The following is a 22844-nucleotide window of genomic DNA, read 5'->3' as shown; positions in this document are numbered from 1 at the left end:
ACCATCAGGAGCAGAAGAATTTTCCAGAAAGGAAGCTTTAATTTCTAATTGTTCAATCATATAATGAAGACAATCTGAATGCAATAGAGAATGATCAAAGCTATTAGGCTGACATATGCATGGCAAAGCAGAGAATACTTGACTCCAAAAAGGCTGCAAAATTTGAAACTGATCAGAAGATGATTAATTTCTCCTTCCAGTATTAATCTAGTTGATGCACCTCTATTTTGCCTAGATATGTAAGAATAACATTAACATGTAAAGATAAGGAATTCATTTTGTCCTTTTACAAGGCCTTCTTATGACACTTCACTTGGACTATTATACACAGGTATGGTCTACTGGTTTCCATGATGCTGATGCTGATACAGTGGATAGTGCAAAGGGGAGAGAGAGAGAGAGTGTTAAAGATGATATCTGGATTGTAGAATACAGATTACGAAATCCAAGACAGAAGAGAAAGTGAGGTGATATGATTGAGACTTACAAACGTCTGAAAAGTCATAGAAGATACCAGTAGGTGGAATTTTTCATTTTATGGAAGGTGGGAAGAGGTATTCATCGAAGTTGAGAATTAATGCAGTGAAGAAGGGGTGAGAACCAGATTTTTCTATCATAGAATGATGTGTGTGATTGGAATGGATTGCTTTTGGAGGATGCAAGCACAGGTAGAATGAATGAATTCAAGAAAAGGTATGACAGCTGGTGTTGGGGGGGGGGGGGGGTTCCTGATTCTTTGGAAGTATCTCTTAATAATAATAATAATAGTCCCTTCAGCTGATTCACACCAAATCCATTTAAATGCAGTCCATCTCTTTTATATGATATCATTTAATCCTTGAATGTATTCCACACATCAAATTCCATCTCTTTCTCTCACACAGCTCCACTAGCATACCATTCATAATTTTTGCTCACCATCTCAAATCATTATTGTCATACCTGAGCAATACACCAACTACTCTCATACCACACTGTTGTCTTTCACTCTCCTCAATAATCTTCTGATATTCATTCTCACACTCAGAATGGATTTAGTTAGGCATAAGGAAAATTTCCTTATGCCTAACTAATGCCTAACTAAATGCTCTCATCCTCCACACCTTTAATAATGAAATCTCCATACAGAGTCACTCTCGCATCATTCACTACATCTTTTTCTCCAATATCTTTCATTTTATTTTTTCAACTCTTCCATTCGTATTTACAAATCGTCTAATCATTCTGAAAATATGCATTAATTCATTTCACATATTAATAATTTCATTCTTGAACTCTGGCATTTCAGCAGTCCCACTCTCTCTCATATGGACAAACTCTTGTTTATGCAACATCAATCATGCTCTCTTCCCTGTTCAAGTTAGAATAAACATTTCTGATTCTTAACATTTATTTCTTTTTCTGTTTGTATATGTTATTACCAAGAAAGGCATTCCAGCAGTCTCACTCTCTTTCATATAGACAAACTCTTGTTTCTGCTCCATCAATCATGCTCTCTTCCCTGCTCAAGTTAGAATAAACATTTCTGATTCTTAACATTTATTTCTTTTTCTGTTTGTATATGTTATTACCAAGAAAGCATCACACAGGAATTTTGTAATCTTCAAAAATATCTAAATTTTTGGAAGATGATTTTAAAATGGTATAAAAGTTCTCAAGAACTTTTATATCATTTTATACCATATAAAAGTTCTTAAGAACTTTTAGACACAAGCTTAAAATACATGCATACACAGAGTATAATATTTTTGTAATGGTGATGCCAAGCAATATAACCTTGAGTAATTTCCACCTGCAGCAGATATTAAAACATCTAAGGAAAACGAAATGAGGATCATGGACAAACAATGACTCTTTCAATTGGGATACAGGATAATAAAATTATTGAATTACCATATTTTTCTGTGTATAAGATGCTCCGTTGTATAAAATGAACCCACTTTTTCAAACCCAAAATTAAGAAATCAATATTTTAAACATGAAACAGAACGCATTTGATATTTTTTTTAAATATTCAAAGTATATTTAGTAATTAGGTAATATTTTTAAGATACATACTAAGAAATTATGCATCACTCTCAGTTCCAGGCATATCGTTTTATAATCTAATGTCTAATTATACACTCAGTAGGCGGAAGTCCAAAATGTCTCTCTGAAGCTTTATTTCCATGTTCTTTTGCATAATTGATGACTTTTAACTTGAATTTTGAAGAATATGACAATCGATTTTTTATTTTCTAACATTTTTATGGGCTAGTGCTCAAAATGTTAAATGCATTAACTTACCCTGCCAATGAGTTGCAGATGTATGAATGCTTTCAGAGTTCTGATTGGTTTATTCAGAATCAGCCATTAATGATGTCAATCGACATTGTGATTGGTGGAAGCTTGTTCACGGAGATAAGTTACCAGCAGTTTCACTACAGTTCTCTCAACTGGTTACCCCCGCCCCCCGTGTATAAGACAACCCCCAATTTTTGGTCTAAAAATTTTAGAAAAGAGTATCATCTTATACACAGAAAAAATACAGTATAAACATGTAAGCATGCTGGGAGTTTTTCCACTTGGTTATACTTTGTTATAACCAAGCATTGGCATTATGTTATAATGCAAAGTACATATCCTTACAGACAAGTATAATGCTATGCATTATGGGAAAGGTCACTACCCAGACTGGTTTCAACCTTTATTGAGGTCTCATCAGTGAGTAGGTGGACCTGGAATACCAAGGTTTAAGTGAACCGAACTTGCATATACCCCTATTAACGAATTGCCAGACCGAGCCAAGAGGCTATTTTAGACCCAGATGTGATACCAAAGTTGAAGTAGTGCAGGAGTTATTTTTCATATATGAGTAGCCAAAAGGTGTCACACCTTATTATTAATATACTCTGGATTAGAGATAGTTGTTGGAAGTTTTTCCACTTGTTTATACTATAAATTAAAGATGCCAAGAAATTATATTCTTGGTTTAAACCAAGAATATAATTTCTTGGCATCTTTAATTTATGACATGTAAGCAGTAGTGCATCAGTATTAAAATCAGAAAAAAAGGGTGTAATGTAGACTACCTCCACGTGGTGCACTTTGGATTATGCAAAATAGTCTACGACGAAGATGGTGCCAAACTTCCCCTCTAGGGTTCCCAGCCAAAAAAGTGAGAAGGATTTATTTCATTCTACCAGACAAATAGGATGCTCACTTCAGATATGCCAACTCAATATTGAAGGTTTGAGTAGAGCAAAAAGTGAATTTCTCTCTAAAACCTATCAATCCACTCAAGTGGATGTTCTAGCTATTCAAGAAACTCAAGAGTTGTAAACTCATGACAATGAGTAACAACAACAGCATATTCTCAGCAACTATCCAAATAGCTGACACCATAGTCACAAACATCTATAAACCCCTAAATGCCACTCCCCCCCCCTGCCAACCAATCTACAACATCCATGCGTAATACTGGGAAATTTCAACAGTCATCACAATTTATGGGGTTATAATGAAAATAACAGTAATTATTGGTGAAATGGATGGAAGACCACGACCTTAACTTAATATACAATGCTAAATATACAGAAAAAAAACAAATTTTATTACCAGAAGAATTTCAGTCAGTTTATTAATTTTTTATTGATTCTATACAGTTGAGTTTGAAGGACCTATAAGCACATCAGTTCCATTTGCCTAACGATAAAGTATCTTTAGCAATGGGATATCCTTGCACACAGATGATAGGTGCTGAAATATCAGCCGTTGAAATGTCCAGGTTGGGTATGAACCACTTCCTATTTTGTAGGAGAGGGTAGAAATAACTGATAAATTCATTTATGAAACTTATATTTTGTTTTAAAGCATTTTTTTTAAAATGTTCTTTGCTATTAAATGCACTGTTTCCTATATATTTCAATGAAAATATTCTTTTATGAAAGAAAAGATTTACCCAAGTCAGAAGTTTATACAGTAAAGCACATTGCTAAGACTGTGTGATCAAAATGTGTGGTTATCTGTTGTCTATATCTTTCCTTGACTGATAATTTTCCTTCCTTCCCCCCAATATAAATTAGATAAATGCAGATACATAGAATCATAAGTTCAAGTTTTGCATAGTGAAATATGTATAAACAGTATTTGAAGAATTCTTTCTTTTAAGATTACGTGGTGGTCAGCATTCATAGTAAATTCATATTTACTTTCCTAATAATGTAATTATTTTAACACATGTTGTGTCTCCATAAATTGTTAACTATGAGTATTTGGAGAAGGCATGCCACCTTCTACTGTTTGTAGCTGTTTAATCAATTACTATTTGACCTACTAGCATTTTTTTAAAACCATCAGAGTTATAAATAACAGCCCAGCTTGAACTAACAATAACAAATACAATGGATATAAATTGTAAAATTATAGAATCTTTTGATTTTTGCAAGTTCCTGGTAGTCACATATAATTTAAGATTATGGTCAAATAAACTGATATTGTAGAAAAGAAGAAAAAAAGTTTTTCATCTACTTACTCAACAACCTGAATTACCGAAGAAGATTTCTTTATCATAATTTGTGTAATAAAGTAGTAAAAGTATGGAAAGTTTTCCAGGGAAATCACACTTTCAAAAAGGTCAGCTCTGGGGCAAATTCTTACAAAAAACATATTATTATCTTTGAAGTTTCCCTGAAAATAAAACAGAAGAAAAGAAGGTGGAAAATATTACTTTATAATAGTTTTCAGTGATATTTATCAATATATGAAATAATCATCAGTCTTAAATAACTGAGTCTAAAAGGCTTCAAACTTGGTGTTAAATCACATTAAAAAGATAATGTCTGTGTTTATATACTACATAAACAAAATTGTGTTTGCATTTTGCAATTTTACATGTTTATACTGTATTAAAGTGATCAATAACTTCCAAAGTAACATAACGTTTGATATTATGATACTTAAAATATGAACTTTTGAAGGCTTGTACACCTGACTTCTATTAATGAATCTGATTAATGGTACCATTGATGATGATGAGAAGCAGTTCAAAAGAATATTACAAGAGGAAAGCATTAATTAAATGGCAGATATATCATCATCAAATTCCTAATATATCCTTGTAGGGGGGGAACAGGATGTTACGATAATTCAACATGAAAAGTGTTACATCATTACTAACTTTCTATCGATAAATTCCACCAAGTTAATCTGTTATCAGTCAGATCCAGTATTATCCGTATCAATATGTATCAATCCACTATCCTGGCAAAATATACTTGATTTTCTAACTAACTTTTTTTGCTCATTCTGTTTAAGCAATGATACAACCTGAGATTATCTCTGTTCACACATTCCTGAATGCTAACAATGTTAGGTTCCATCCTAATATCCTCAATTTTAATATGATTATGTCATTAATGCAATCTATTCATTCCCTTAATTTTTCTCAGAATTCTCATGTTTCTGGTGTCCATTCTTTGATCAAGTATTTTATTTCTAACCCATCTTTCAGATCCATAAATTAAAACTGGTTTGAACACTTTCTGTTTACAGTTAGATTATTGTTTCAACTAATTTCTCTCTTTTTTTACATATAAATTTCTTCAGCTGACCTCCTAACATAGAAGCTTTACTACAAATGTGCCACTACCTACTCCTTTTCAACAGCTTGATGGACCATTTAGTTCCATTAAGCTGCTGAGGAGGAGTGGTCATCCAGCTGTCTTAGATTTTTCTTGTGAATTGTGATATTCACAACTGACCATATCCATTCATCATGTTTAGTCTTCTTGTGGGTTTTTTGTTAATTTTATTTGCAAGTACTTGTTTGATTAACTGGTCATCTGCTTTCCAAATGTGATCAAACCACACATTCTCTTACGTCTCATAAAGGATAGCATGTTGGGTTTTTGAAACAGGTTCATAGTTCCTGTTTTCATTCATATAGTCCAGTATTTTCATTGTAAGATTGTCCAAAATTTTTTCTGAGTACTTTTCTTTCAAATGTGATGAGTTTTCTACTATTTCTTATTGTCGTTGACCATGTTTCACAACTATAGGTTAATAGTAGCCATAAATAGCTTAAACAGAGTTTTTCTTTGGATTTTCATGATAACTTTGATTTCAGGAGCTGTAAATTTGCAAAATATTCAACAATTGATTTTCTCCATTATCTCATGATGCATATCACTGTAGCTGTTAATATTGTCTTCTAGATAGTTAAAATTACACCTGCTAAGTTGGATTGATCCTGATGTCCTTGAGATGCACATACATTTCATCATATCCTGGTTTATGACGAGACCCACAGGCATACTTGCCTTAATTAAATTAGAAGTAGTTTCTATAACATCCTGAGGAAAGTATCCAAGGATACAATACCACTATCAGCCAAGAGAATGTTCTTTCCATTCATTTCCATCCTCCTTTGTTTGTTTAGGTAGGTAATATTTTTTCCAATGCCAGGCAAGTAAAGTAAGTAACAGAGGGAACAAGAGGTTCAAGAGTTTTGAATTTGGTTATAGCATCAGAAGAGTTGATAACTGAGTTGGCATCTCTCCCACCAGTTGGAGAGAGTGACCATATGGTTTTGACTTGGAAAATGAATAGACATGTAGGAGTATCAAAGAGACAGGAACTTATGTGGAATTATAATGTAGGTGATTATAATAGAGTCTTAGACGTCAACTTCGGGAAATTTCATGGAGGGAGGAATTGGAAGGCTGGGATATCATTAGTGCATGAGAAATTGTGAAAGAATATTTGTTAGCAGCAATGGTAAGTTGTATACCACGAGTGAAGAAGAGGACACAATTTGGAGTAAAGTGGATGACAAACAATATTAAACAGGAATTGCATGCGAAAAAGAAGCTATGAAAGAGATAAAAGGAGACAGGTAAAGAGAAGATGCATGAAGAATATAAGACACAGGCCAGAAGAGTGACTAGTGTGGTAAGGAAAGCGAAACTGGAATATGAGAGGAGATTGGCCCTAAGATCCAAAGAAAATCCTAGGGAATTTTTTAGCTACGTGGCCAGTAGGAGGAGAAATGACTGTGGAAGAATGATATTGTGGGATAAAAATGGGAAAAGGGTGACTAATGCAGAGGACATACTGGAATTGTTCAATGAACACTTTATTGGAGTACTTCATCCTAGAGATGTCAGTTTTAATGCTAGAGGGATAGGGCTGGTTCGAGGTTTAGAGTTACAGGAGGAGAGTGTGTTTCAGATACTGAGTACTCTGGATGTCAGTAAAGCTTTGGGACTGGATGGTATTTCACCACAAGTTTTGAGAGAATATGCTAGGGAACTGACAGTGCCTTTGACCTGGCTTTTCAATGAAAGTCTGGCTTTGGCAAAGATGCCCAGGGAATGGAAGGAATGGAAGATAGTGCCATTGCATAAGGGCGGTAGCAGACTGGAAGTGTCTAATTATAGACCAGTTTGTGTGTCATCAGTAGTTGTTAAGATCTTGGAGAAAGTAGTGAAGGACCGTATTCAGCATTGGGCAGATGAGGGTAATGTTATCTGTGAGAGTCAACATGGATTTGTGAAAGGGCGCTCTTGTTTTAGCAATATGCTAGCCTTTTATAATAAAGTTACAAGAACATTAGATGAGGGAAAGGCATATACTGCAATTTTCTTAGACTTAGCAAAGGCATTTGACAGGGTGCCATATGATAAGCTGATATTTAAGTTACAGCACATGGGTCTGGATGTCAGATTGGTCAACTGGATTCAGGATTGGCTGTCTGATAGGTATCAGAGAGTTGTGTATGGTGGAGCAGTTTCAAGGAGGCAGAGAGTTACAAGTGGTGTCCCACAGGGCTCAGTACTAGGACCTATATTGTTTAACCTTTATATCAATGACACTGCCAGTGGATTGCATGGGGATATTCAGTTGTTTGCGGATGATGCGAAGCTGGGAAGGATTATTAGTAATAGTGCAGATGTGGTAGCCCTGCAAGAGGATTTGAATAAGCTAGATAGATGGGCAAATGAATGGAGGTGTCAGTTTAATGCAGCAAAATGTAAGATCTTGAGGTTTGGGAAACATCGATGGGATGCTGCATACTCTATGAGAGGAGTTATACTGGAGGAAGTAGGGGAAACAAGAGATCTGTGGTTGATGATTGATAGAAACCTAAAGTTTAGGGGACATATTGCAAAGGTGGTGAAGGTAACACAGAGGATTGCTGCAATTATGAGAAGGACACTGACCTGTAGAGATAAGAGGGTTATCATTCCGTTGTATAAGTCTCTGATCAGACCACACTTGGACTATTGTTCTCAGATTTGGTCCCCAGGATTTAAAGGGGATAAATTAACTGTGAAAGGATACAAAGACGGATGACAACGATGGTTTCAGGACTGTACAAGGATAGTTATGAAGATTTGCTGAGGGAATGTGGACTGCAGAGTTTGGTGGATAGAAGAAGGAGAGGTGATATGATTGAAACTTTTAAACTGTTGAGAGGTGGTTACAGGGTTGACACTGGGGAGTTCTTTTGCTTGGTTGAACAGCAGGAAGGAGTGATGACAAGAGGCCATCCCTGGAAGTTATGAAAGGAAACTGTGAGCAAGAGGGTGAGGAGTGGTTTCTTTGCGTGGAGGGTGGTTGAACCGTGGAATGCATTGCCTGATGGAGTGGTGAGAGCGAGAACGGTCAATGAGTTTAAGGAGTGGTATGATAGACTTTGTGTTTCTTAGGGGGGAGGACCTCCCCTCGATGAGTCTCGACAGACTTTATGTTCTTAGGAAGGACCTCACACGATGAGTCTTTTGACTCCATGGAGGCCTGAATAATAAGAATAATAATAATAATAATAATAATAAAAATTCCAGTCCAGTGTGTGAGCGGGGAGGGGGGGAGAGCATCTTGTTGTGACGTACAGATTTTATTTGAAAACTTGATGAAAGTTCCTGTAAGAAATGTACCTTGCAGACAGTGTGACAATTATGCAATCGTATCATATTTAAATACTTCTGTGGTATTCTAAAAAGTCTCATTACATTCCTTAGTGCATTTTGATGTATACTTATGCTTGTTTATAGTCCATAAATACTGTGATCCCTTGCTTTTTTTTTAGTCTCTTTCACTTTGTATTTCGAATTATTCGCAGAAGCCCTGCCTCCCATACATTTGCTTGGGATATGGCTTGCATGAATCATGCATCTAATCTGTGCATCAAACATGCATCAACTAGCACAGAGTACATACTGTGCTGGTTGTGTGCACACACACACACACACACGATGCACAACTGTATATGCGTGCATGTCATCATCCATAAGGCAGCAGCACACACTAGTCTAGTAGAATTTTTTCGGCAGTTGTGAGTCACTGTGAGATGATTACTGTGATGTTCATGTTCACATCAATGAGAACTTCTTTTTTTTCTCTTATTTAGTAAAAATGGGACCTTAACATGACAATTTTTGTGAAACCAAGAGAAGACAAAAAGTTCTCACAGTGGCAGAGAGGGTGAAATGTTTAGATAGATTGAAGATCTGAACTCTTTCACTGCTAATTACAGCAATCCCTCAATTAATGCGCCTTCGATTGGTGCATTTTCAATTAGTGTGTCATTTTTTTCTATACTCAAATGCAATTAATGTGCCTCTAAAATTCGATTACAGCCATAGGGAAGATATACAGCACTAACGAGTCTACAGTGCAGTACATTTATAAAAAGGAGAGGGATTACAAGAAGGAAAATATTCCTTAAAACAGGTATGTAAGAACTAAGCCACTGAACACAGATAGTTGGGTGTACATTTATTTAAAAAAAAATTCTTAGGGAGGAGTAACCAAGGAGAAGGCATAAATTATTCACGGATTTTCACTACTCACAGTAAAGGCCTACAAGGTATTTGTCTTCCTTCATAGGGATGCTGCTAGATGATTGTCCATTTTATCACTTTTCATTTGTGCAATATGTACTGCTCATCTCCATTTTATTTTAAAATCTTCCCTTATATCTAGTTTTTCTTTGGATATCTCTATAGGATATCGGATAGCCTACTGGAAACCTCTAGGATTTCTTCTTTTTTCCATATTCAACACTGAATATTTATGAACTTGATGGGTTCATAAATCTTACTTGCTTGAGGGTGTTCCTCCAATTTTTAGACGGCTGACTGTAATTTTATTTTCACCAACTGCCTTGTTTTTTTTAGAGCTCTGATAACATTTTATCTTCAGTTAGAGAGGGCTCCACAACTGTGGGTTCTTCAATATCTTATGCTGAACATTGTATTGCTGGTGTAACGATTCATCTGATGGTGATGATTTGTTTAGTACTCTCTCTCCCTCTCTCAAAATACTGTCTGAATTCTCAGGAATTTCTTTTTCTTGTGTAATTAAATCTCCATGGTTCTAAGTATCCCACTACATCTGAGGAACTGCTTTGAATTATTTTTATTATTTTCATTTTCTTCAATTAATTTTTCTCTCCTAGCCCTTTTCTCTCTACACATTATTTTACTAGTAAATTTCTGAAGGTCCTATACTTCTCAGAATTTTTTAGTAATGAGTCCTGTAGCATTTTAATCTCATCTCATTACCTTTCTCTATGTCCTCTTAACATAAATTATTGAATCATTTGTTTTTCTTACTGTTGTTTGTGAGTTAAAGGATTTTTTCTGTAAATTGAGTAATAATATTTTGGATTTGAGTCCATTTGTTTTCTTTGTTCCCTCTCAAATAATAGTGAGACTGAATATCATATTGCCTGCTTCATCCTTTAGGACTGCTGCATTGCCTGATAGAGTGGTGAGAGCAAGAACAGTCAATGAGTTCAAGGAATGGCATGATAGATTTTGTGTTTCCTAAGAAGGACCTCTACGAAGAGGCTCTTGACTACATGGAGGCCTGAATAATAATCTTTTCTAGATTACTGTCTTTGTATGTTTACACAGTCACACTTTTGGATATTATGTTGATTAATAATTTCTATTAACATTTCTCCATTATACAGAAACTCTTAGCTTGAAGTGTGCTATTACCAGATAATGATCAGTATCTGCATTGGCTCCTTTGTGGGTATGGACATTTCTTATACAGGCATACCTTGGTTATGTGACACATTAGGTTTCAGTGCACTATCATACAGCTAATTACAGCAATCCCTCAATTAATGTGCCCTCGATTGGTGTATTTTTAATTAGTATGTCATTTTTTCTATACTCAAATGCAATTAATGTGCCTCTAAAATTTGATTAGTGGGCATATATACATCTTAAAAATGAATGTTACAGATTTTAAAAATTTTCTACTTATACATTATTTTATGGCTAACTATTTTAAAAAAGTCGCTCACCAGGGTGAAATAACTTAGTTACCGATTTAAAACATTTTATAAAGTTATTTTTTAATGGCATACTACATTATTTCCATATACATTATGCTAAAAATTTACGCCAACATTTATGTCGTCTGCTAATTACATGGAATTTTGCTGATCATATCTCATGCCTCCTTTGCAATTGTTTTCCTTACTTTTTTATTTTAAAGTATTCTCCCAACCTTTGATCAAGTAAAAGAATAAGTGAGCAAAAAAGTGGAAGTGTGAAATAAGATTTGAAATGTAATCTCATTAGAAGAAACACTTGAAATAATAAAGAAAAATGAACAAGGCGAGTTCAGAGCAAAGATAGGACAAGAACCCATTTTGGGTTCTTTTCCTATCTTTGCTATATCAACTATAAGAGCAATTCTGTGCAAAGCTACTGAATACAAAGAGAAAGGTAAGGCTGCTTTAAATTCATCATATGCAGACCACTCGAAATCAAAGTATTATAATGATTAAATTAAATTAAATTAGAGAAACTTCTTTCTACATGGTTCGAAGATTGTAACCAAAAACGGATCCCACTAAGCACTGACCTTATTAAATCAAAAGCATTAAGTCTCTTTGCAACCTTGAAAGAAAGGGCTATCAATGATGGAAAAGAAGAATTCCATGCTAGTGCTGGGTGGTTTGCGTGTTTCAAAAAGAGATACAGTCTACATAATGTTCGAATCACAGTCAAAGCTGCAAGTGCAGATAAGGAGGTGGCTGAAAATTATCCAGAGATTTTGAAGAAGATTGTGGAAGAAGGGGGGGGGGGGCTATTGTGATCAACAAATATTTAATGTGGATGAAACTCGTCTTTTTTTGGAAGTGAATGTCTTCCAAGACTTTTCTGGCCAAATCTGAGAAATCTCAGCTTGATTATAAGTTTGCAAAGTTGAATGAAATTACTGCTAGCAATTGTGCAAATGATTTTAGAGGATTTTCAAATGAAATGGATAATGTTGTTGAGGAAATTGCCAACATCGGGCATAAACTGGATTTTGATGAGATTGAAAATGATAACGTCCAAGAGTTAATTAAATCTCATTCTGAGGAATTGAGCAATTCCAACCACCTGCTAAATTTAGATGCACAGTGGGAAGATCTTGAAGAATATGAAGGAAATTTAACCACTGAGAGTCAGCCAAAAGAGATTTTACAGAAACAATTTGAAAAGATTTTTCATACAATCGAAGTTTTTAAGCAGCAATGCTTAGAGGCTGACCCTGATGAAGAGAGAAGCAGTAAAATTTGCAGAAGAGTAGAAGAGGCAATAGGGTTATACCATCAGTTGTATGAAAAAAAAGAAACAGAATTACTGCCAAACTATGTTAGCTCAATTTTTTGTTAAGAAATAGAATAATAATAAATTTATATTCTAATTATGTTTTATTCTTTCAGCTTCATGGTTTTCCTTTAACTAGGCCCTGAGACATACCCTAATTCTTTTATAAAAAAAATTAAGGATCAAAAAAGAAATTTGAGGAACAAGTTATACTTTTTCCCATTTATTATATTTGATTGTGTGTTTTTGAAGAACACATTAAGTGCATTAATCGAGGGATTGCTGTACTTTTTCTTTTTTTCACTTGTAGATCAACACAAGTAAGTATTATTATTATTATGGGCGACTCCAGGGAGTCCTTAGACTTATTGAGGGAGGCCCTAAACATCATGTCCACACAACTATTCGACATTCTCACAGTATCTATCATACCTTGCCTTGAACTCACTCACTGTCATAGCACCCACAACAGACTCTGGCAGCTTATTCCACTCATTTACCACTCTCCAAGTAAAAAAACATAGCTCTAACACCCCTGCCAACCACATTCTTGCCCAGCTTCCATGTATGGCCCCTAGTCCTCCCACCACCAGTCCTGATCTCAAAAATATCCTCTCAATTAATCCTATAGAAACCCTTTAGCAATTTGAATGTCTCAATCATATCTCCCCTTTTCTGCCTATCAACCAATTTCTGCAACCCACAAATCTTCAACCTGTTCTCATAAAGTTCATTCCATAGACCTGCTATCATCTTGGTCACTCGCCTCTGGATCCTCTCCACCTCCTCCCCATCAAGAAGAAACCTAGGTGGCCAAATCTGGGCACAGTAATCAAGATGAGATCTTACCAAGGCTCGGTACAGAGGAACAATAACTTGCTTGTCTCTGCTCGTCAAAGTATTTTTCAACAACCAAGTGAGTTGATGAGCTGATTTAACCACTTTTGCAACGTGCCCCCTAAACTTCACCTCCCTATCCACCAACACTCCCAAGTCCCTGGCCTCATCAATCTCCTGGAGTACAGTTCCACCAATGTGGTATACTGCTGCTAATCTTTTCACCCCAAAATGCATAACCTTACATTTTGTCACATTAAATTGACATCCATTCTCCTTAGCCCAGAACTCCAATCTATCCAAATCATCCTGCAAGATTTTGACATCTTCTACATTCACTATTGCCCTACCCCAACTTTGCATCATCAGCGAACAAATGAACTGTTCCTCTTAGATACTTCCCTATATTGTTAATGAACAAATTAAACAGCAGTGGTCCAAGAACAGAACCCTGTGGCACACCACTAGTCACAGGTCGTCTTTTGGACTCTACTCCTGAATAAACCACTCTCTGATATCTCTCCATCAACCACCCACCTATCCATCTCACCAACCCTATATCCATTCCCATATGTTGCAGTTTATGGATTAGAATTCCATGTGGTATCCTGTCAAATGCCTTAGCCAGGTCCAGCAGTATCACTGTAAACCCACTATCCTTATCCAGTTCAGCCATCACTGTGTTATAAAACTTGAGCAAGTTACTGAGGCATGATCTACCCTTCACAAAACCATGCTGTCCCCTGTACAGTATCTCATTTTCATCAATCCATTCCTGTATTTTTCCCTTGACTACTTTCTCCAAGACCTTGACAACGACTCCTGATATGCTGATCAGTCGGTAATTTGCAACAGTAGTCTTGGATCGTCCTTTATGCAGTGGAACTATTTTCCCCTCTTTCCACACCTTCGGGACTAAACCAGACCCGAGACTCAGATTAAACAACATGGTCAAGGGCACTGATAATTCTTTAGCTGCTTCACGTAAGACCCGTGCCAGTATACCATCCAATCCAACAGATGTATTCACATTAAGGTTCTGTAATAGACTATTCACCTCCACTTCATTCATCACAATTCCCATATAAACTAATGGTTCCTTCATTCTTTCAATGTCACCACCTGGATGATATACTCTTGCAAAGTGCTCGCTCAGTAATTCCACAATATCGACTGATTCAGTGACCTCCTTACCATCGGCATTCCTTAAAATCATTCTGCTGTGTACAGTTTTTTTTTTTTTGCTAGCAGCATATTGAAAGAACTGTTTGGGATTCTCTTTAGTTTGCATAGCTAGTTTCCTTTCTTAATCTTCTTTTGCTTTTTTTATCACACTCGTTACCCTTCTGTCCTTCACTTTATACCGTTCGTGTGCCTGCAGGTCACCTTTCTCTTTAAATTCCCTCCACAGTTGTTTCTTTTTTTGCAGCTCAAGATTAATGGTGTTATTCATTCATTTAACCCCCACTTGTTTTACTATTCGGACCCTAGGTATACAATCAGCCATAACCTCCTGTAAATGCTCCTTGACCACTTCCTATGCTCTATCGACATCCAGCCCTTGCAGTTTTACATGCCATGGCACTGAACCAAGCAATCTCCTAAGCTTGTCATACTTGCCAGTTATTAATGGGTTAATAACATTTTTAAGCAATGTATACAAATGATGTAAATAAAACTTTAATTTATATCAGTTATGCAAATGAAAAATGTAGGATAATTTTTCAAATGCAAAAGTTATTCTGAATAGCTTGGCAGGGAACAAGCCAACCAGTTTGGTCAACAATCTACACCATTAAATTTTTTTTTTTTTTTTTTCATTCTAGAAATAAGATTGTCATGTTTATTTATAACTGTAGTATTAACTAGTGTATCACAATTCACTTTATATTTTAACAACTGTAACAACAGTAGTACAACCAGGGACATCTTAACAAGTTTGAGCGCATTGGGCTAAAAAAATTTGGCGCCTTAATCACACTGGATTGAGTAATAATTAAATAATACATATAATTAATTAAATAACTTTCATCGCAAAAGATTTTATTTTAAAATATATCAACACTGCACAATTTTATTTAATTCAACAATATTTATAATACTGTTGAATTAAAATTCAGCATACTCAGTTCTTAAGCACCCTTGGATCAATGGCACCCCTGAGCTATAGCCCATTTAGCCCAATGGATAAGGAGGCCCTGAATGCAATGTAAGTTTAGCCTGCAGTCTATCTTGACATTCAACAGACCATCATCACTAAATTTAATCATTTAATCTTAGTATCCAATGTAATAGGTTTACACATCTTCTTTTTATTAGAAGCAGCAGCACCTTTACTTTTACACTGAATTTTATGTAGCATTATTAATAACAATAAAATAAAATAATAGTTATAAATAGTGACACACCAAAACAAAGAGATTTACAGGTGGGTCATATTGCTAAAACTGTCATATGTGTGGATTGTTGTAAAGCAAAGTGTCATAAGGAGGGATAATAATGTACATGTGTTGTGCTTTATTGTTTATCATTACATTGTCTATTTCGTTGCTAACTGTTCCATATTAAGAATGCCAGATTTGATTATGGCTGTTTCTACTGGGAAAGTATAGTCAACTAACTGCAAAAATTCTGGAAAATGCTAACTAATATTGTCATGCAGACTATCTGGGGTAACCACTATCTGTATCTTGTTTCTTAATGCTCTCCATTCAGAATATAATTGATATTTTATATGTTCCTGCCTATTTTCACAGTCTGTCTATTTATTGATGATTTCATACCAAATTTAATACATCATCAAATTCCTGACATGTACCCTCAAGGGGTGTACAGGATATAATAGTAATGCATGAAAAATTTACATCATTACTAGCTTCCTATCTACAATTTTCCTCCAAATCAGTCTGTTACTTGTCAAGACTCCAACATTATCAGATCTTATATTTCTATCGTCTAAGGCACTTTGTAACATATCAATCCACCTATATCTTGGTCTTCCGCTGAGTCGTTTTCCTGCCAACCTGGCAGAGAACACTTGTTTTGCTAATCTTTCCTCACCCATTCTGTTTAAGTGACCATACCACCTGAGATTAGCTCTGCTAACGCATCATTGGATGCTGACATGTCAAGTTCTTTCCTACTATCCTTGTTTTTAATATGATATTGCCATTGATGCCATCTGTTCATGCCTATAATCTTTCTCAGGAGTCTCATATCTGCAGTCCTAGTCTTTGGTCAAGTGTTTTACTTCTGATCCAGCTCTCAGATCCATAAGTTAAAACTGGTTTGAACACTGTCTTGTATACAGCTAATTTAGTGTTCCGACTAATTTCTCTCTTCTTGCATATGAATTTATTCACCTGACTTCCTACCATACCAGCTTTGTTGATTCTGTTGTCTATTTCCATATTTAATTTACCATCTTCACTAAAAATCGTGCATAAGTAGCTGAAATGTTTTACTTGTTCCACAGGTTCCCTGTTCACAACATAGTTGACATTTTCAACGATTCTACCTATTTTCATTGTCTTTGTCTTTTTAATGCTGACCTTCATACCATATCTATTACAGCAGTTATTCAATTTAGTCAGGAAATCTTGCAAACTTGTAGAGGATTTATTTAGAAGTACAACATCGTCTGCATAAAGAAAAGAGCTGAGATTAACATCTCAGCTCTTTTCTTTATGCAGACGATGCATAATATTCCGCTCATATAAAAGTGCTATCGTGTTTAATAGCACTTTCCTTCATAATGTGATCCATATAGATAATGAATAACAGAGGGGATAATGTACATCCTTGTCTCACACCAGATTTAACATTAAACCATCTTCCTGTACTTCCTTCAATTCTAATTGCTGACTTACAACTCAAATAAAGACTAAGTATTGCTTGATATAATGCCCCACTTACACCATATAACTGTAGCGTATTGAATAGCTTCTCTCTTGGCACCTTGTAATATGACTTTTCCAAATCGACAAAACTTAAAAATAGATCTTTGTTATATTCCCATGATTTCTCAACTATTTGTCATAAAGCAAATAACTGATCCTGACAGTCTCTATTTGGCCTGAATCCAGCTTGTTCTTCACCAAGCTTTTCTTCCACAATTCTTCTCAACCGTTTCTCAAGTATACTTGCATAGATCTTGCCAGGAACACTCAGTAGGGAAATACCTCTGTAATTCTCACATTCAATTTTATTTCCCTTTTTATATATGGGTACTATTAGAGCTCTACTCCAATCAGCAGGAATTCGTCCCTTTGTCCAAGCTTTCTGGACGATGAAGTGCAACCACTGTAACACTTTTATACCACCATACTTCAGCATTTATTATTATTACAGGTATCTCCATGGAGTCAGTAGACTCATCACGGGAGACCCAAACTAGCAAAACAATATCTGTCATATCTCTTCTTGAATTCATTTACAGACGAAGAGCTCACAACTAAGTCAGGCAATGAATTCCTCTCATTCACTACCCTCCAGGCAAAAAACCTTGTGCTGACACCTTTGTTAACCACACTCTTCTTTAATTTCCAGGGATGACCTCTTGTTCTTCCATCACTATCACACAGCTGAAACATTTCTCCTGCATCAATCCTATAAAAACCTTTCAGTAATTTAAATGTTTCTATCATATCCCCTCTTCTCCACCTATCAACCAACCTCTGCAATCTACAAGCTCTCAATCTATCAATGTAGGGAGCATTTTTTACATCACTCACCAACTTGGTCACTCTTCTCTGAACCCTCTCCACAGCCTCCTCATCTCCAAGGAATCCAGTGGAAAGGCTTAGATGTTGGTTATGCATTATTACTAAATAGTGTAGGGAAATAACAACGTAGACTAGGATATACATTAAAATAACTTTTTAATACAAATCCAATATTTCAGCAACGTCACATTGCCATTTTCAACAGGAACTTGTGAGCAAGACATGTGCACGCAGGCACAGCAAACAGTAAATGAGGACGAAGCAGGAAGCTATTCTTTCTCCTAAAGTCCTACTGGTGCCCCCTAGCGGGCAATGTTGGTATTCTTGGGTGATTGGGCTGAGGTCTTCTGATGTAGGTTTCCCAAATTTGAGGCAGTCTCATGCAGCCAAATTTGTTGAGGTTTGGATTGTTTCTTAGGGCTGAGGCTGATTCCATGAAAAGCCTTTCGTACTTGTATTTACTACGGTGAATGATTGTGGCTTTCTTCCACCGTATTCTATGGTGGGTATCCAGAGCATGGTCTGCAAGACCAGAGTGGCTGTATTGGTGGAACCAGATGTAGTCCTTGTGTTCTGTAATTCTGATACTGGCTGTCCTGCCTGTCCTGCCAAACAGGCAGGACAGCCAGTATCAGAATTACAGGCAGGACAGCCTGTAATTCTGATACTGGCTGTCCTGCCTGTTTGGCCAAAGTAGGACAACTTACAACTGCAAGGAACCTGGTATACACCAGGTAGGTCTGGGGGGAGGGGGAAGGTTGGTCTTTTGTGGAGCGGATAAGGGATGCCAATTTCTTATATGGTCTGTAACAAGAAGTTAAGCCGTGTTTTTTTAAGATTTTTTTAATTTTTTCCGAGGTGCCACTGATATAGGGTATGGTGATGGATTTAGAGTAATCCTCGTTCTGAGGGGGGTTGTGGTTTATTGGTTTCAATATTTTTTGGATTGTCTTGGGAGGGTAGCCGTTGGCTGAGAAAGTGTTGAGAATGTGGTTTAGTTCTGTGGGCATTGTCATTTTAACATATAAGTTTAGCCCTGTTGTGTAGTGTCTTAATGACACCATATTGTTGTGAGGAAGGGTGGTGGGATTGTTGGTGAATGTATCTACCTGTATGGGTGGGTTGTCTATAGACTGAGAAAACGAAGGTTCCATCAGGCTGGCAGGTGACTAGTGTGTCTAAGAAAGGAAGGCAGTTGTTTTTTTCTTCTTCCAGGGTGAATTTGATTCTGTGGTGTTGGTTGTTTAAGTGTGTTAGGAAGGAGAGGAGTGCATCGAAGCCATGTGGCCAAATAGCGAACACATCATCTACATATCGAAGCCAAATGTTTGGTTTTTGTGGGGCAGAGTTTAAGGCTTTCTCTTCAAAAGTCTCCATATAAAAGTTGGCCAAGGGTGGGGAGAGTGGAGAACCCATGGCTGTCCCCCTCTATTTGTTTGTAGAATTTTCCTTGCCAAACAAAATAGCCTGAGTTCATTGTGAACTGAAATAGGGCTGTGATATCAGGAGAAAATTTAGCTCTAAGGATTCTTTGAGTGGGACATTTGTGAACAAGGAGGAGACATCAAAGCTGACCATTATCAGTGTGTTTGAGTGTAAGGTTTTCTATGCTGGCTTTGAAGTGGGATGAGTTTTTAATGTATGAAGGTGTGTTGCCAGTATAGTGTGTGAGAGCTTTGGTCAAATGTTTAGCTAGTTTGTATGTTGGGGAATCAATGCCATCCACTATGGGACATAATGACACATTTTCCTTATGTATTTTTGGGAGTCCATAAATACAGGGGGGTCCGCGTGGTTAGCCTAGTGGCTTTGTGCTTCGCAACCATATGCCTGGGGAAGGAGTGTTCTAGGTTCGATTCCCGTCGGAGACGTGAGGAGCTGAAGGATCTTCCTCAGCCATAGCCAAGTTAGCCGGTCTTGGGCGCGGGCAGTAGGGTTTTTTCCGCCAGTTTATCTGGTGTTTTTCATCCCGCAAGCAGACAAACCGGCCCCATGAACTCACAGGGATACAGCCAAGAATACCTTGAGGCATAGGAGTGACCATTCTATCCTCGAATTTCGGTTACGAAATCCAAGCATGCTTGGAAGGTTGTGGTCCTTAAAGGCCTGTTAAAGCCATTGGGATAGGATAGATAAATACAGGGGGGGGGGGGGATATGGAGTTAAATGGTTTTAATTTGTTAGTGACTTCCACAGGCCAAGAAGTGACCTTCTTAAGGAGCCTGTGGAGTTTTCTAATTTGTGAGATGGTGGGATTGTACTCGATTAGAAATTAGAAAACTCCACAGGCTCCTTAAGAAGGTCACTTCTTGGCCTGTGGAAGTCACTAACAAATTAAAACCATTTAACTCCATACCTGCTTGTATTTATGGACTCCCAAAAATATATAAGGAAAATGTGCCATTACATCCCATAGTGGATGGCATTGATTTCCCCCACATACAAACTAGCTAAACATTTGGCCAAAGCTCTCACACACTATACTCGCAACACACCTTCATACATAAAAAACTCAGCCCACTTCAAAGCCAGCATAGAAAACCTTACACTCAAACACACTGAAGTAATGGTCAGCTTTGATGTCTCCTCCTTATTCACAAATGTCCCACTCAAAGAATCCTTAGAGCTAATCCAAGCTAAATTTCCTTCTGATATCACAGCCCTATTTCAGTTAACAATGAACTCAGGCTATTTTGTTTGGCAAGGAAAATTCTACAAACAAATAGAGGGGACAGCCATGGGTTCTCCACTCTCCCCACCCTTGGCCAACTTTTATATGGAGACTTTTGAAGAGAAAGCCTTAAACTCTGCCCCACAAAAACCAAACATTTGGCTTCGATATGTAGATGATGTGTTCGCTATTTGGCCACATGGCTTCGATGCACTCCTCTCCTTCCTAACACACTTAAACAACCAACACCACAGAATCAAATTCACCCTGGAAGAAGAAAAAAACAACTGCCTTCCTTTCTTAGACACACTAGTCACCTGCCAGCCTGATGGAACCTTCGTTTTCTCAGTCTATAGACAACCCACCCATACAGGTAGATACATTCACCAACGTAGTTGGTGAATGTATCATAAACTATGTTGTGGTTTAGTTCTGTGGTTAGAGCATTGTCATTTGAACATATTAAGACACTACACAACAGGGCTGAACTTATATGTTCAAATGACAATGCCCTAACCACAAAACTAAACCACATTCTCAACACTTTCTCAGCCAATGGCTACCCTTCCAAGACAATCCAAAAAATATTGAAACCAATAAACCACAGACCCCCCCCCCCCCCTCAGAACAAGGATTACTATAAATCCATCACCATACCCTATATCAGAGGCACCTCGGAAAAAATTAAAAAAATCTTAAAAAAACACTGCTTAACTTCTTGTTACAGATCATATAAGAAATTGGCATCCCTTATCCGCTCCACAAAAGACCAACCCCCCCCCCCCCAGACCTACCTGGTGTATACCAGGTCCCTTGCAGCTGTCTTACAGAACACAAGGACTACAACATCCGGTTCCACCAATACAGCCACTCTGGTCTTGCAGACCATGCTCTGGATACCCGCCACAGAATACGGTGGAAGAAAGCCACAATCATTCACCGTAGTAAATACAAGTACGAAAGGCTTTTCATCGAATCAACCTCAGTCCTAAGAAACAATCCAAATCTCAACAAATCTGGCTGCATGAGACTGCCTCAAATTTGGGAAACCTACATCAGAACACCTCAGCCCAATCTCCCAAGAATACCAACATTGCCCGCTAGGGGGCACCAGTAATACTTTAGGAGAAAGAAGAGCTTCCTGCTTCGTCCTCATTTACTGTTTGCTGTGCCTGCATGCACGTGTCTTGCTCACAAGTTCCTGTTGAAAATGGCAACGTGACGTTGCCAAAATATTGGATTTGTATCAAAAAGTTATCTTAATGTATATCCTAGTCTATGTTGTTATTTCCCTAAACTATTTAGTAATAATCCAAGGAATCCAGGTGACTAGATCTGAGTGCAGTAATCCAAATGTGGAAGTATCAACGCTTTATAAAGGGGAATAATAACCTCTTTATCTCTAGATGTCAGTGTGTTCCTCAACAACCAAGTAATCCTATGTGCAATCTTGGACACCTTAGCAATGTGTCCTCTGAATTTCATCTCCCTATGTATCAACACCCCTAAGTCCCTAGCCTCATCAATCTCTTGGAGTACTGTTCCATCAATGTAGTACACAGCTGGTAATCTTTTAATCCCAAAATGCATGACTTTACACTTTTCCACATCGAACTGACATCCATTATCTTTTACCCGTTCTACCAGCTTATTTAAATCATACCGCAAACTTTCAACATCAGCTTAATTTTTTATTGCGCTACCCAACTTTGCATCATCAGCAAACAACTGAACATCTCCCTGTAAGCCATTTCCTATATCATTTATATACAAAATAAACAACAATGGCCCAAGCACAGAGCCCTGAGGCACACCACTGGTCACCTGCCTCATCCTGGACTCGGCTCCTCCATACACCACCTTCTGGTATCTCTCCCTGAGCCATTTTCCTATCCATATCACCAATTTAGTATCCATTCTCATCTGCTCCAATCTGCGTAGCAGTGTTATGGGATATCCTGTCAAAAGCCGTAGCAAAATCCAGAAGTACCACTGTGTAGCCAGTTCCTT

The 22844-nt window shown here is 37.1% G+C and overlaps 1 protein-coding gene across 4 annotated transcripts in view; it reads right to left on the bottom strand.

The window, feature by feature from the left end:
- mtTFB2 (mitochondrial transcription factor B2) overlaps positions 1–22844 on the bottom strand; it is a 148039-nt gene that overhangs the window by 4833 nt on the left and 120362 nt on the right. For all 4 annotated transcript variants that reach the window (XM_090407067.1, XM_090407066.1, XM_090407068.1 and 1 more), the window contains exon 9: positions 4514–4668. In XM_090407067.1, coding sequence (XP_090263193.1) covers positions 4514–4668 — 155 coding nt within the window. The remainder of the gene's footprint in view (positions 1–4513; positions 4669–22844) is intronic.

Source organism: Typopeltis vanoorti, chromosome 17, assembly GCF_054136105.1.
Source record: "Typopeltis vanoorti isolate ZY-2024b chromosome 17, IOZ_Tvanoo_1.0, whole genome shotgun sequence".
NCBI lineage: Eukaryota > Metazoa > Arthropoda > Arachnida > Uropygi > Thelyphonidae > Typopeltis > Typopeltis vanoorti.
This window is presented reverse-complemented; position numbering and strand designations above follow the sequence as displayed.